Genomic DNA, 16,878 nt, shown 5'->3' on the forward strand with positions numbered 1-16,878 from the left:
CAAATGCAGAGTGAGATGCAGTGTAAGATATTATTCAGCCTGTAAATGGAAGGCTTTGCCCTTCTTTTTACAAGACTTGCAGTTTCCTTCAGCCAGGGATTTCCTGTGGGGCACAGCTAACCCTGCTGCAAAGGAAGCTTGCTGCTTTCATTGATTCTTTGTTTCTCAAAAACTAGTATTCAGTGACACCCATGTCCGGAGAATTTTGCTCCTTTGCTTGCTTGATGAAGAGAAGAAAACACTCCCTCTGCTAAACTGGTGTGAGTATGTAAAGTATGTATATCTCTCTCTCTTTTATCCATCTTTACAAAGTCAATCCAGATTTTACCTTATTGCAACTGTACATCCCCTTTGGTGTTTTGCTTCTCAAGGTAAGAAATACATACAGGCTTGGTGGCTTTATTGGAAAAAACAAACAAACAAACAAACCCCAAACCAAAAACCAGACACTTTTCTGTTGCCCTTGCCAGATGAATTTGTGCTTTGTGGGTGTCGTGGGTGCAGAGCTGCAGGTGCACAGGGCTCCATCCATGCGTCCACAGCTAGAAACTGGTGGCTGCCCCTTCCCTGTCTCCTTAAGGAGAGGTCTGTGATCAGGCAGCGGAAGTGTTGCATGTGAAGTGAGTCCTCAAGCCTTTCCATTCCTTGTAAATCCATCAGTTAATGGCAGTCATTCAAGCACTCTAGGTTACAGATGATTTTGTGAAAGCAAAATGTCTTAATCCACAAAGGTGAAGAGAAGAGGATGTGTGGTTCCAAGATAAAGCATCCTATTGAAACCAAACCTTTGGGTTAGATCTGCTTGTGCCTTTACATAGGCAAGTGACAAATGACCCCATTTGGTCATTATCCAGGACTTCCAGCACTTAACGTTGATTTTAACTTTCAGACAGAGGCTTGGATATTTCCAATTTTTTAACTTAGCCTCTTGTAGCTTTTTAAGCAATAATATCCCTTTTTGTTGTTGTTTCCTGGACTTTCTCTCAATATCTACAAAGGGCAGTGCAAAATTTGAGCCCTATTTTCAGACCGTGTTGTTTCTCACCTCAGTGGCTTCACCAAGACTTTGACTTATTTCTCTCCTCAGTGCTACTTCTTTGTGACTGCATTTCTGTAGTGCTCCTCTTAAGATTATCTGCTGGCCTAATATACTGATAATATTGATATATTTAGCACGTATGCACCTCATCATTAGAGCTAGCAAATGTCAATAAAAGGCAGCTTGGATTTAAAAAGGAGAAAGGGGCAAGCCTTCTATAAACAGTGCAGTAGTCTTTGTGATGAATTGGGTGTAACCGTGGAGAGTGGCAGAGGTGAAGCAGGCTGTCTGTTAAACAGGAAATGAGTGATTAACATTTTTTGTCCTACTGATCATAATTATTCCCACTGGCTGAAAAAAATAAACACCTCTCAGTCTCTCTTTACTGCAGTTGCAGAATAAAAATTTAAGCTATTAGTCATTATGGCATTGTATAGATGAACTGCTACTTCATTACTCCAAATGGTTTTATTTATTTTAATAAACTCTGCTTATAATTGGGATTCTTGTTTACCTTGTAATAATCTCTTTGTGCACTTCACTCAGCAACAGCTTTGCCTCAGACTGTTATCCCTACTATAGTGCTTGCATCCCGGGTTGCTGCATTAGAGCCTGCAGTGACTAACTGTAACGGGGAGACCATCTGCCACGGATCACAATGGCTTTCCTCATGGCTCATTGCACTGCAGATAATGCTAATCACTGTAATCCCTTTGGGTGCGCATTAGAGGTGCTGAGTCGCGTTAATCTTGGCCGTGATGTCACTCAACAGGTTATCTGCAGGTCTTCTCTGTCTTACCCTTCTTGATCAAATTAGTGAACTCCTCAAAATGTACTTTGTTTTTTGGAAGGAACTGACCATATTCCTGACATCAGCATGTTGACCGATTGAATCCTTTATCTGTTTTTCTCTTTTATCACCTGGACTTGATGTCAAGGCACACAGGCTGTGCATACAATCCTGACTTGCTACTTCACATTACAGATGTGATTGCAGCAGAGGCTGGTTCTGAGGGGAGAGGTATGAGAAGGCTATAAGACAGGGGCAAGGAGCCCAGCTATTGTGGCATGCTTACTTCAAAATGTTCCTCTCCACTGAGGCTTCAGTCTTGGCCTCCCACATCACTAATGAAGTAAGGAATCGTAGAGTCATAAAATGACTTGGGTTGGAAGGGACCTTAAAGCCCATCCAGTCCCAACCCCCTGCCATGGGCAGGGTTGCCACCCACTTCATCAGGCTGTCCAGGGCTCCATCCAACCTGGCCTTGGCTGCTTCTTCATCAGAAGCATATATGCACATACATACATTTACATTCTGTATTTGTGGAAAACTTGTATTATCTATCTACAAACTGTAATCTTTTCATTTGTCAAGCATTTGTCTTTTTCTGCCTGTTGTAACAGCAGTCTTTGTTTGGATCGTTCTTGGGTTTGATGCTCACCTTTTCTAAATGACCCTGTAGAGAAAGTAGGAAGGTATTAACATTTTGTTACGAATGTCCAAATTGCTAGCATGGAAAACTGCTTTAAAGGAGTCTTCAGTTTTGCAGTGGCAATGCTAAGATTTGTCCAGATCATCAAATACACAGTGACCCCTGCTAACTTTGTGTATACATTTTTTTCCATCTGATATTTATCTTTCCTTATTTTCCTTACTTTGCAACTTTTGTTTTTATCTCGATACTGATCTGCCTTCATACTATTGCCTTTCTTTCACAACTTTCACCCCTGAAATGGACAACCTTTAGACAAACCTGTTGTCTCTCTTGGCTTCCTACAGAATATTGCGATAGACAGAAGTTCCACTTGACAAATTACTTTTAAATATCTCACAGTTTTCCCTTGCATCTTCGTCTGTTGTTTTTCCTAATCAATGTCACTTAGTTTCCTTGGCTTTGAAATGCTAACAAATGTTTACATATTTGGTGTGTGCTGTGTTGCTACTGCATCATGCCTGCATTTGTGGTTATAGATTGAAAGTAGTTATAGAACAGAGGGTACAGGATAGAGAAAAGTGGTCATGAGAGGCTCTGATTGAGTGTTGTCGCATGTGGAACAGTCTTAAAATGTGTGCTTGCCTTGTATATATATTGCTTATTTTATGTCCTATATTGTTCTTGAGTTTTATGCTCATCTTTTCTAAATGCCCCTGGATAGAAAGTAGGAAGGTGTTAAGGTTTTATTAGAAATGTCCCAATTGCTAGCATGGAAAAGTACTTTAAAGGAGTCTGCCTAGAATGAAGATTAATTGTGAATCTTTTTTATAGCGGTTGGGAATTCTTCAAATACATGTCAGCAGAGTTGTGTCCTGACATGTGAGTATGCCAAGTCCTTAAACACCAAAGTCTAGTGCTGTGTGTGTTTTTTACTGTTTCAGAGGAGAGAGCTCCAGTGGTTGTGAAATCCCCTCCAGTCCAGGGTGCATTATGGGACAAGAGGATGCAACTTGGAGGGTGGCCAACCCTTTGACAGCTGTGGAGAGGAAGTGCAGTAGGGTATAATTCTCTGGACTTAACTGCAGAAGGAGCAGGACTTAGATTACTGCCAGTGAACTGTGGGCACAATGGACTTCTTGTGTCCAGGAGAGGCATGTGTATTGGTTGGATAGTGACAACATACAGTCTGCCACATTCTTGTACATTCACTCTGGGAACAAAGGATTGCTTAAATCTCATCAAATGGAACAATCTGAGAAGGTATCTCCATGTTTGGAGATGATGTTTTGTGGGTGGTATTCTCACTATGCTACCATCTGTGATGAAAAACACAGAGATGCAGTACAAGGTCCCTTGCAGTGTTTCTGCGCTTTTTCCAGCTGAAACTTCTTAGCCGTGTAACAGTGTAGGACAAAAATGGAGCCAAACAAAAGCACCCTCTGAAGAACAAAGGACCCAAAAAAGCATGACCTGTTTGGGAGGAAATCCTGCCTTTCCACCTTCATGCAGCTGCAGGTGGCAAATTGCCAGCCTCTTCTAAATACAACTCTTTGACCTGAGGCTAAGTGACATGCTTTCTGTCCCTGCTCTTATCAGACAGTGGAGAGGGCTACTGAGCTGTAATGTAAGAGTGCTGCAATTGGGTGGCAAAGATAGCTGTTTCATTAGCAGCTGAAGCCTGTTACACTGCAGTCAGCTGTGTGGTTCTGATGGTGAACTTTGTGGAGTGAGGAGCCCTGCTGAGTGAGAAATATGGTTTAAGGCTGTTTTATGAACAAGTGGGGAAGTTGAGAAGGAGTCCCAACAGGGGACCCATGTAGGCTTTTACAACATTTGCGTCTTGCAGCTCTCAGAATACTCTCAGTTCCACAGTCTGATCCTGGAGAAGGCTGCAATGAGCCTGGACTGTTGGAGAGGCCTGCAGTAAGGTTGTACGGGAGCTCTACTTTCCTCTCCCATACCTGCTCCAAAGAATGGGATGGAAGAAAGATGGCCAGTGTACCTGTATGGCCTCTCTTCAACTACAGGCTTACACTGTTGTTAAGTTCAATAAAGCAACAATGTTTTCAGGTGTTTTCCTTTAGTAAAACACTAAAACTATTCATTAGGAAAAGAAATATAATTAAGTAACTCTACTTCAATGGTAAGACTTCTTTTTTTTTAGTAGTTATTCGGATTAACCTTCAGTTGCGTGTTTAAAGAGTATTTGATGGTCTTAAATACAGTATTAAAGATCAGCAGGCATCCAGGAATTAAATGTCTCACACTTATTGTTAGTAAATGTAAATCAGTTTGAATTTATTTGTTGTTTTAAAGAAGAGCGAGCTGGGTGTTCTTGTTGCAATGTGGTTCAGTTTCAAGAAATGTCAGAAAAGTAGATGAATAATGTAAGTGTGTAGATTCAAATGAATCATTTTCTTGGCTTCATTAGTTTTATTAGCTGGTAGTTGCTCATTACGTAGCATTCAGCAAATATTGGTATTGCATATTTTGGCCCTTCATCAGCAAGGACCACCAATATGTATATCCATAGCACCTGGTCTTTTTGCTCAAGTATGGCTGAAATGTGAAGTACATGCTGAAGTTTGACCAAATCAGAGCAGGCTCCCTGAGCTCCATCGCAAACATGCAGACTCAGTCCCAGGAAACACCCCACAGGTGGCAGCAGTCTGGATGGAGTTGCAATGCGGGCTTGATAAAATTCCAATGTAGATGCTTTCAGGCTGACCTGGCACTCATTGCTGTGCTTGGGAGTTCAGCTGGAGATTCAGCCGATTGCTTTGTGTATCCTTCAGGTGGGCTTTGGGAGGCTTTGCTTCAATGTCCTGCCAAAAGTCACCATTCGAAGCATCTTACAGCACACTGAGGTGGCGGGGCTGTGGCTCGCAGTGCCACTCCTATGGCTGCCAAGTTCCACTGCTGAAACTATACTTTTTTATCAGGTCATGTTTGTGTCTGGCAAAGATCTGTAGACACAACATCATTAACAGCAGTGCATATTTTCACAAGATTTACCTCTTCAACACTTTTTCCAAGTTAGTAAATCATAGCTTCTTTAATGTCCTGCTGGCTGAGTGAAAAACAGGAATTTATGTAACAAGCTCTGGGCCGCAAACCTTTTCCTGTTAGGAAAATTTTTTTTTTCATTGTTGGCAGTGTTAGGAGACAGCTCTGTTACTCAAAGAGTGACCTCAGATGTCCTCAGTGCAATAATACCAGATTATAATATTTTTGATGACTAAGGAATAGCAGTAATTTCTTAAATATTTAACGCTTCTCTTGCAGAGCAAGAGCACGGGCAGAAGGTTTTCACTGCCTGATGTTTTACATGCCTTATATGCTTATTTTCATAGTAAACACTCAGCCTAAGCCAACTGGGTATGTTTACAAAATACAGTAAAAAAAAAAAAATGAACTGGCGCAGGAGGTTTTTTAATCAACAGACGTGCAGAACAACTTTCTTGCGACATTGCTAACTCTGGAATTGTGTCAGCCTTTAATTCCGCTTTGGCCCTACAGTGAAAACAAAGGGCTGGCGGGGCCAGCTCCCAGCACTCCTTGGCCCTTTCAACCACAGCCACGGGCAGGTCCAGAGGCAGATCTTTGGGCTTACCCTCCTGACGGCGATGCTAGCGCTGCATTACTATGATGTCAGGTCATGGGGAAGGCAGATGCTTGCCTTGAGCCCCACAAGGCACTGAGCACCACAGGCTTAAAGCTATACAGAGGGGAACTCCAGGTGATGATATTTTTATGGGGCTGCATGTGGTGAAAATAATATTTCAAGGCTCTGTCACTGGATAGGAGATGAGATTTTGATTGCAAAGTTACTGCAGTGAAGAGATATAGCCCTGTTGTAATTAAGTAATATCAGAAAAATTGGCTTCCTTTCAAAATTGAATAAGGACATGCTGATTTTTTTTGCTGGTGTTGATCTAACTGGGATAATTTGTTAAATATGGTTCTCTGGAGTGGAAGGAGAGGTTGGAAAGGCTTCTGAAGTTAGTCAGACGTTATGACTTGCTGTTGGGCTGGCTGAACCACGAGCTACCAAGATTATGTCTTCTGCTGTCCGGGAGCACTTAGTGACCCACCTGGTGTGAGGCTCTGCTCCTGCAGGGACATCTTCAGGTGCTGCAGTCTTTAAGGTGCTAACAGTGTTGTCCAGGACTGCTTGCTGCCTTCATCTGCTGAAGTTCTCATTAGCCCCAAGTAACCATTCCTGCTGGGCTCTGCAGGTGGCCAGGCCTGCTTTGGTTGATTGGCCTTCCACAATCCACACTGTGCCATGGCTGTGGCAGAAAATTTGAGCCTTTGATGATTTCAGGCAGGCCCCACGAGAGGACTTTTTTCACCTGACATGGCTCCTTATGACTGCTGGTGATTTTCTTCTATCAGCTGGATATATTGGAAATGAGGCAAGATGTGCATATTGGCTTTGAGAAACTAGATGAGTGTGGGAGGACATTTAGGATAGCAGAGGTGAAGGAAGACCAACTTGGTATTACGAAGGATAGTCACTTGTTAAGAAGTCAAACTGTAGGATCAGATTCTTCTTATTTATTTATTTATTTATTTATTTATTTATTTATTTATTTATTTTTCTGATGAAGCATAGCTGGTGACTGAGGAGATAATGAAAAGCTTCAGTATCCCCTGGTTGGTCTTGGCACAAGATGTCTTGTGCTCTCAGGTATTGCATGAGTCAATGCTGCATATTAACATGTTGATATTGAAAGAGAAAGATGGTTTTAAGACTAAATGCAAGTTTGTGCTATTTGCATTCTTTTCTCCCTTGTGATTTCTTAAGCAGTTAGTTATGTTTATATAGAAAAACTTAATCCTTGATTATTTATTTATTTATTTATTTATTTATTTTCGTTTGATGCGAGTCATTTAAACTTCACCAATGATCAATGACAATATACACGTGCTGGCATGTTTAGGGTTTAGAGAAATGCGTGATGAGATCCCATTACAAGGACCATAAAGCAGGATCTAATATTTCTGAACTTTGCATAAAAGAAATCCCAAAAAGCTGTCAGGTTCAACTCATTAGAGTGAAGCTGATAATGAGATCTTCAGTGGGCTTTTTGGTCTTCTGATATATTTTGCCTCCTAAATCTTTAACATGCTGAGCCACTCTTTTTATGTAGCTGAATGTTATGCTGGGAACCACAGGTATGAATATAGCATTTGGAAACTAAGCTGTATGTAAGGATTCTGATTTTTATTCATTTTTTTCCTGAAAAGACTTTTGCAAATGTAGCATCAGAAGAAGTCTCTCTTTCAGTGCCATCAGAAATTCATTCTGTGTTCTTACACCTTATTTTGTTTTTCAGAATTCAATCCGTCACAACTTGTCCCTGCACAGCAAATTCATCAGAGTGCAGAATGAGGGAACAGGGAAGAGTTCCTGGTGGATGCTCAATCCTGAAGGAGGAAAGAGTGGCAAGTCTCCTAGGAGGCGAGCAGCATCCATGGATAACAACAGCAAGTTTGCAAAAAGCAGAGGCAGAGCAGCCAAGAAAAAAGCATCTCTTCAATCTGGCCAGGAGGGAAATGGTGACAGCCCTGGATCTCAGTTCTCGAAGTGGCCTGCAAGCCCCAGCTCTCACAGTAATGATGACTTTGATAACTGGAGTACATTTCGGCCTAGAACTAGCTCTAACGCTAGTACAATTAGTGGAAGACTTTCTCCTATTTTACCAGAGCAAGATGATCTTGGAGATGGGGATGTGCACTCCATGGTATACCCATCATCAGCCACCAAAATGACTTCTACTCTTCCCAGCCTTTCAGAGATGAGTAGTTCAGAGAACATGGAAAATCTTTTGGATAACCTTAATCTTTTGTCACCTAATACGTCAATGACTGTATCAACCCAGTCATCATCTGCTACCCTGATGCAGCAAACACCAGGTTACTCATTTGCATCTTCGACCACAAGCATATGTTCACCAAATCCAGACTACAGGAAATTTACATATGCTCAAGCTAGCATGAACTCTTTGCCCCAAATTCCTATGCAGACTCTTCAAGACAGTAAATCAAGCTATGGATCGATGAGCCAATTTAACTGTCCTGCAGGACTTCTGAAGGAGTTACTGACTTCTGATTCTCCCCCACACAATGATATCTTGGCATCAGTAGACACTGGTGTTTCCCAGGCTGGTGGCAGGGCGCTGGGCCAAGGTGTACTGATGGTCACAAATTCGGTGATGCCAACTTATGGCAATCAGCCACCTCACAACAAAATGATGAACCCTAATGCCCGCCCTCACCAAGGACATAACCAGCCAACACCTGCAGTTAATGGCCGTGCCTTGTCACACACAGTGAACCCCATGTCACATACTTCAGGTCTAAATCGCTTGTCAACAGTGAAGACTTCGTTACAAGTGCCTATGAGTCACCAGATGCAGATGAATGCTATGAACCCGTATGCCCCTGTTAACAGTTGCAATGGCTACGGAAGGGTGGGAATAGTTTCCCTCCACCAGGAGAAGCTTCCCAGTGACTTAGATGACATGTTAATTGAACGGTTGGACTGTGACATGGAGTCGATTATTCGTAATGACCTTATGGATGGAGAAACATTAGATTTTAACTTTGACAGTGTATTGCCTAACCAAAGTTTTCAGCACAGCGTAAAGACAACCACACACAGTTGGGTATCAGGCTAGGATGTAGTAGGAGGTAAGCTGTGATTTTATAATAAATCTGAAAAACAGCTTAAGGGGAAGAGAGATGTCAAATGCTTAAAAACTGGGTGATCGCCTTTGTTGGCATGTGAAGTGCCTCTGCTCCAGTCAGTGAGTTTCCCAGTCCTTTAGTTTATAAATCAGGTTTGCACTGAGACCACCATGTACCGCCTTCTCCTACTTCATTTGGAGCGCTAATAGTTTGCCATTAATATTTTAAACAAAAAACTTTCTGGTAACTAATAATTAATGAAAACATTTTCCCTGTTTAATTTATCTTAAAGCTAGCTTGAATGTATTTTAATAGACTTCATCTTTTGGTGTGAATGTTAATTTGTTGTTATTGTTGTTGTTTTTTTTCCTAGGCTACGGTTAAATTCTCCAGACTTGTCTGTCAGCAGGAACTGAGAAAAGCAGTACAAAGATGTCCTTCACCTTCCTTTTTAATTTTCTTGACAAAGCTGTGCGCATACACTAGCTTTTTTGGGGGTCTTCTTTTTTTTTTTTTTTTTTTCCCCTTTTTTTTCTTCCTTTCGTCAGAGTTGGCAGCAGACTGATTATTTTCCTGTACAGGATGTTTGCCCTAGGTTTGCAGGTTATGTGCTGCTGTAGATAAGAACTGTGCCATTGGAAATTTCATTACTCTGAAGTGCCAAATTCACTACACCGTATAATCGCAGCAAAGACTCTTACTTACATCATGTTGTGCTTTCGGTTTTGTACAGTATGATCTGTAGAAGAATTGTTTTTTAAGACTATCTGTTTTGGTCCAAGAAAAGTTTATAAACTTTTGTAAGAATACTGTGATGATCTCATGCCCTACGTAAGTTTAACCTTCACTGATGTTACCTGTGTTCTGATGATTTGAAATAACTGTGGACTTGCCTTGCAGCAGTACGAACTGCTTCATTCTACTTAAAATTGTCACACATTTCATATGGGAACAGAGTAGCCGGTTAATATGACCCTACTAAAACCTCTCACTATTCGAAGCCAACAGTAGGTTAAATGCCATTTGATAAGTTACCTGTATTCATGTAAATTTATGCAAGAATATATCTGGATTTCATTGTCAGACTAATGACTTTGTTGTTGGACTTAAGATAATTTTTGGAATACTTTCCAAGCTATTTTTCTTATAATTAAAATCTACTTTTGTTACATAGGCAACTGAAAAAATAATTCTGAGATCTGGCAGCATTCATAACCTCTTCATTTTGTACAGTATTTTAACTGGATTAAGTACTTGTTTTTATAAATTTCCCTAGCACTTGGGAGTGCTAATAAATGAAAAGCTTAATAAGTATATTGAATACAAAACATTTCTGTCCCTTTTTTGTTGTGTGATGTATAAAAATAGACTTTATGTTTAGGAAATATTTAATCAGTTTTATATATGCATTTTTAGAAACGTCATCTGCTTCTGCTATCATTTTAACTCTGACTACCACAAAGTGTTAAGTATTCATTGTTAGATGCTTGTACAATGCTTCTTCACACTTATTTATTTCGTGGAGGTCTCATAATGTTTGTACACCTGAGAGCAGGACCATTTGGAGAAAAAATCATGATTTTGATAAAATTAAGGACAAATTTGGTCTTCTTCTTACTTGGCACTGGTTTTAGAGTCTGCCCATGTTTCTGTCAGCGTGCAGTATAACTGAGGTGGCAAAAGCGCTACAGTTTAATGGCAGGCTAAAACCTGTGTGACAGGGGAAAAAAAATTACTTTTTTTTTAGTAAGAAAGAAAAAGTAAGTGGGAAAGTTATACAAACACAAGAACCTTGGGGTAGGGGTGAGTATTAGTGATAGAGGCATTGTTCCTGTGAAAACACTTGGTCTTGTTTGAGAGGCACATCGACAGCTTCCTGAGGATTTTTAGGGTTGGGTCATCAATAAGAGATTTCTAATCATATTTTGCAATTAACAAGGCAGTTTTCATGGGTGTGTGGAGCCTGGGCCTCACCTGTCTTTCCATTGGTCTACACACCATTTGTGTTACAGAAATCTTTGTAGCTGATGGGACAAACAGTTTTTGTGCATGCAGAAGAAAGAGAGAAAAACATATTTTCACTGATAATTGTTTTGTCTATGATGCTCACAACTGGAAAATGTTCTAATTGAAATTCTGCTTCCCAGTAATGATGCTGTATGGTGGAGAAAGAAATGGGATGTGCCAAGAAAATGAAATTCAGTAACAAGCTGTATATTTAATGATCCTGTCAGGACTTTCCTAAGACTCTGCAATGCATCCACTGATGTGCTAGCATTTAACACCCTGTTGGGATTAAATCACTACTAACTGCAGCTGCTTTTTAGATATCTAATTACAGTTGTCAGCAGTTCCAGGGGTTGATATTAAGCTGTCCTGTGATACGGGATGTCCCCCAGTGTGACAGTGGTCTTTGAACTGTTGAGCAATGAATGTTTGTGATGCCGGAGCCTCAGCGAAGCAGCCTGCTTTTACAGCCAAAAACTTCAACTAGCATCATCACCATCAACTTCACAGTCTCTGAGTCTTTATGGTAAATCCTGGCAATGGGCTCACACGTGAGTTTCTGAGGATCTGTCTTTCCACTGCGTGCGCAAAAACATTTGTTCCCAAATGTGGATTGATAGCACAGTCCAAGCTAGGCACAAAATCCACCTCTGAGTGCAAAGAAAGCATTACTTGACTGTAAACTCCATGGGGTTGCAGCTAAACATGCTACATTTAACAATATACCTCCTGTTTAATATTTACTGCGTCTGTACAAATTCCTAGATACAGGTATTTTCTTCCTTTCCTTTTATATCTCTGAATGTCATGAATGTAGCTGTCCCTGAGTTACAGCCCTCTGTAGGAAGCCCCTTTTAATTACTAAGAGAAAACAGTTGTAGATAATCAGAGGTTTCGGGTCATGCGGTCAAATTTACTTTCTTTTGCATGGTGCCATTCAAATATTTTATGACTGTAATTGTGGAATACTGTGAAGTCTGATGAAGGGCGTGTTGTCTGCCTTGAGAGCAAACATTATGTGACCTCTGGTTATAAATCCTTCTTCAGTAAAAAGTACAGAGTTTCTGGAGTAACTTAGTTTGTCGGAATTGTTGTAAATGATTGGTTTGTGAATTGTGCGGATGATCTTACCTATGCAGCCTTGTTTTTGACTTTTCTCTGGTTTGTACTGTTATTAAAAGTTTATTGTATTATAGAGCTGTTCAGATATTTTAAATATAAAGATGTATTGTTTCCATAATATAGCTATACGATATATGTTTAGGTAGTAGATGCATTAATTGGAAAGCTCTGCTTTGATAAACCAACGATTTGCCTACACTTATAAGCAAAAGTCACATTGCTTATTATTGGCTTAAGTCAACAGAGCGTCCCTAAGAAGAGAAGGTAAAATTGGACCAATTATAAAACAGTATAAAATTTGCACTTGTTAAACCACTGGATGTATGTTAGTACTTTTTTTTTTATTTTTTTACTGATTTGAAATTCCTATTTTCATGATGAAATTGCTAGGATCCTTAATTTATGACTGATTTTAAATAAGGTATTCTCATTATTATTATTATTATTATTTTGGTAATCATAACGTAAGATGCAGCATGGTTTATGCAAACAGAAAGCAAAATACTTGGCATTAAAACTGGCCTCCTTTTCGAGGGTGTTCCACAAACCAGCAATATCTGGAGAGATTGGCATGTACAAAACGCTAGCTCTACTCGCGAGTGGCGTGACAGCTCTTCAACGCTTCACTGCTCTGACTTAGTCACACTGCATTACTAAAATTCATACGTGGATATTTTCAGAAAAGTGCCTGATGTACTTTTACAGACACACGAGAACAATCCCTGGCAGTTTGTTGTATAAAGCCATAAATGTATATAAATTATGTTCAAAAGGTTTTGTGTCCTTTCTTGTATACGGAGAATGGGATTTGTACCAGGATTCTACTTGTGATTTAGTAATCCTTCTGCTCAGACGTTGTAATCACTTTCCGTACCGCGTAATCTTTTTAATGATGATGATCCCATTCAGACAATCTTGACGGCATTAGCAATTTCATATGGAAAAATACCTCATGGTATACCCAGTCTTGTCTGACAAGATGATACCATATTAGCAAACAAACACTAACTGCAGAATAGTTAGACAAAATTTCCATTGCTTGGTGTAAAGGAATTTGTCTCAGAATTGCTCCTGGAATTGGAAGTGTGGCAGGTACAGGAACCTACTAGGGCTGTGTTACAAGTGTTTTATCTCATAGTGTGCTAAACAAAATTTGTTTGCAAGTCTTTGAGACTAAACGCAAGAAGAATCCATGCCTGACTCTTAGAGCTTGTGAGAGATTTTGTGCAGAGGCACTTTGTTACTGGAAGCTGAGTTGTGCAGCACAGACCTGGTTGCCAGTGCTTCGGCAAGCATAGTTCAGAGAAAATGGCAAACAAGTCCTGAAATCCTTTTGGAATGGGTATTTGTAAGTATAAGCTCTTAATAAAATTGCTATGATATGAGATGGTAATTAGTGTATCAGAATGTTATGTAAAGCATTGTTAAAGAAGAAAAAAACTGGGGATACGAGCATCCATCAAACTGCAGGAAAAAATTACTCTTTTAGTCCAAATTACCTTAGATCCTAATACTATTAAAGTGGGAGGGAGCCGGCTCTGGAGTCCCATTTTTCTCTTTTCTCTGCCCCTTCCATTAAAGCAAGACACTTCCCAAAGGCCTCTTGGCCCATCTCCTTTCATTTTTGTCTCTGTCTTCCCCTTCCTTCCAAAAGTTCCTGCTTTCCCTAGAAGTAAGAGTTTCTTTGCCGAAAGTTTATACCATGTAGGCCAGCCTGCACGCTGCTTAACGCTGTGGGAGCGCTGACGTGAGTGGAGAGTGCAGGAATATCCAATTTTTAATTAATTTATTTTTTTTGTTGTTTTTAAATTTAGATTGTGTTTCAAAACAGAGCTGGAAGAAAGGAGGAGAGGCTGCCAAAACAGGCAGCCAACAACACCCACGCCACCATAGTCTTGTGAGGCCCAGATCCTGGCTTGCCTGCAGGTGGGGAGGGAGAGGGCTCTGTGGAGAGCTGCTTCCAATGAATTGCTGGCAAAAAATGCCAGTTTGATCTTAAAGTGAGCAGAGGTAGGCCTAAGGAGGGTGAAAGAGCACCAGAGTGCCACTGCAAATAAAACCATATGACCTGAAGATATTTTAAAACGAATTTTCCCTTGTACTTTACAATGTTATTTTAGCTTTCCATCTTCATATTTTGTGTACGGCAGGGGAAAGGCATGGAGTGGAAGGTGTTTTCACTGGCGTTTCCAAAAGCCTCACTTCAGGAATGAGAAGACAGTTAAGATCCAAAGATACACTGTCTGAGTGTTTGCAAAGCCGCTGTTGGAAAGGATGTGCATCCAATTGGTACATGAGTAGTTACTGCTGTCGGGAGAGATAGTCAAAGCTTGTCTCTTGGGAAGGGACTGGCTAGCAATTTGTGCCAAGCTGGCAACAAGGGATTTGAATCTGCTGATCAAGCATACAAACCTCAAAGCATCCTTGTGCTCTGAGTCAGTTCTTCATCAATGTAATAAACATGTTTTTGTGCAGAAACATTGACCTTTCTGTCATGTCAATTGATAATCCAGTTAAAAGTACAAATAGCCTTAGATGTTGCAGCTGGCTGCCGTGCAGCTGGTGTGCAAAGAAGGGTTTTATGAAGACCCTGAGAAGGAGAAACTTGCATGGAGCAGTGCCTGTGGTCATGACCACGACTGGAATTGCATGCAAATCCCTGTTCGTTACCTGCTTATGTTTTGCCCGGGGCAACGTTCTGGCATATGCCAAAATGATAGTTAAAATGAGGAGGCAGGAACAGCGCCCCATCTTATTTTATGTTTTTCTACTTGCTGTTGGACCCCGAGGCATTCAGAAATTTTTGCATGTGTTTTATTCTTGCAAGTAAACTTCTTGCGGGAGTGTTTATCACTGCAATGGTGGGAAAACGGATGAGGGCTTTGAGTACATCAAGAGGAGTTCTGCAGGAAACAACTTCTGATGGGTACAGGGCTATGGAGTGAAGAAAGAGGCAAAGAGCTGGTTCGTAAATTGGAGCCTCAACATTTTACCTCCTTATGTAAAACTACTTTTGTCATCCATCAACACAGAGGTCTTTCCAAACAGTTGTAGTTCCTTCTCAGTGCCCTAGAGTGACATTACCTGCAACTGCACAGAGCATGCACAAGAGCTTTGCTGCATTTCCAGGGAAATGTGGAGTTTGGCATGGATTTGTAAATTGCCTATGAAATATTCAGTCCCTTCAGTTTTGTTGAAGCCAGGGCATTGTATCTCAGCGTGATCATGAGAGAAGTGCATGTATGTGAACTGCAGAGGAGGGGGGGAATAAGAATTTTGGCAGGTATTCTAAGCACTTTCCTGGCTGATGGAGCAGGGTAAGGGAGTGTTTCAGAGGGCAGAGGATTGCTCTAGGGTGAAGGGCTCAGCTTAGCAGGAAAAGAGCTTCCTTTTGGTTGGAGTTTGAAGTTGTGTTCAGTAGCAGCCACAGTCTGCACAATCTCCTGGGTCGATTTGTTGCTTGGGTGTTTCTCACCAATTGAAAACAAAAGAAGTTCTGTGAAACCAAGTGCTTGAGTCTCATTTCAGGAGTCTAAATAAGTTACCACTTCCTGCTCCTCCCTTTCTTCCCCCTTTACTCCATCAAGTTAGAGCAGCTGACAGAAGTGTTTCTTTCTTTCTTTTCTTTTATATTTTTCTTTTTTCTTTTTCCCTCCTGCCCCTTCTCAGAGCAGTTGGGCTTCATAAGGCCTTCTGTCCCTTCAACCCCAATCGTGATGGCTGATCTGCAATAAAGATATTTTCTGCCTCCTCCTTCAGCCCCCTCAACAGATCAGATTAATAGCCAAATGAACCCCCAAGCCAAAGTCAGTTCATTCCATGGCTGACTCCAGGAGCCTTTTGAGGTGGAATATCTCTTCTGTCTATACTTCTTTTGCTAAAGGGTTCCTAAATTGGCAACAGGTAGTGAGGGTAGTGCTGGGGAAGGATCTGGTATTGGGGTTGGGTGGCCACTTCACTATGGTCCTCTCCCACACTACTTCAGTGTTCAGACCTTGCACTGGGGCCTTGGTGAGCATGCAGGGCTCCCACTGGATTACTTCCTGAGCAGGGTTTCTGCAGCCACGATGTTTTGTTCAGCCACAGGTAGGCTGCTCATGTAGATCCATGTGTCTGGAAATAGTGTAAAGCAAGCGTGACCCTCCTGACTATGAATTTCTTGAGTGGTTGTCTTCATCACGCTAGTCCCGGTGTGGTAGGTACAGCAAGCTGAGTGCCTGCTGGTGACCAAGCACAATGACATGTGAATGGGGCTTATGTTCACTGCAAAAATAATATTGAGTGATGATATTGAATATAATAATATTAAATATGTTGGACTCTAGTATAGCTGCGGTGAATGTCATTCCTTAGATAGGAATGACAGCCAGATAAACAGAATCATAGAATGGCATAGGTTGGGTGGGACCTTAAAGATCATCCAGTTCCAAAACCCCTGCAATGGTCAGGGCTGCCAACCAGGTTGTAAATTAATAAAAATGAGGATTCTTGCCCTAGCATAATCAGAGGAGCTGGGTTTGACTTCCTCTCAGAGTTACTTCACAGAGCACGTGACAGTCAGCAACATTTTGAAGTGAT

The 16,878-nt window shown here is 41.0% G+C and overlaps 1 protein-coding gene across 2 annotated transcripts in view; it reads left to right on the forward strand.

The window, feature by feature from the left end:
* FOXO1 (forkhead box O1) overlaps positions 1 to 13,072 on the forward strand; it is a 57,624-nt gene extending 44,552 nt beyond the window's left edge. The window contains exons 1-3 of one of the 2 annotated variants that reach the window (XM_085536240.1): positions 7,097 to 7,168; positions 7,818 to 9,174; positions 9,545 to 13,072. In XM_085536240.1, the coding sequence (XP_085392366.1) occupies positions 7,112 to 7,168; positions 7,818 to 9,161 (1,401 nt within the window). In that variant the 5' untranslated portion in view covers positions 7,097 to 7,111 and the 3' untranslated portion in view covers positions 9,162 to 9,174; positions 9,545 to 13,072. Of the gene's footprint in view, positions 1 to 7,096; positions 7,169 to 7,817; positions 9,175 to 9,544 lie in introns of those variants that run through there. The other variant, XM_015851898.2, reaches the window with a different exon arrangement.
* The last annotated feature ends 3,806 nt before the right edge of the window (positions 13,073 to 16,878 follow it).

This window comes from Coturnix japonica, chromosome 1 (assembly GCF_054131305.1).
Source record: "Coturnix japonica strain WE chromosome 1, WE-NBRP24, whole genome shotgun sequence".
Classification (NCBI taxonomy): domain Eukaryota; kingdom Metazoa; phylum Chordata; class Aves; order Galliformes; family Phasianidae; genus Coturnix; species Coturnix japonica.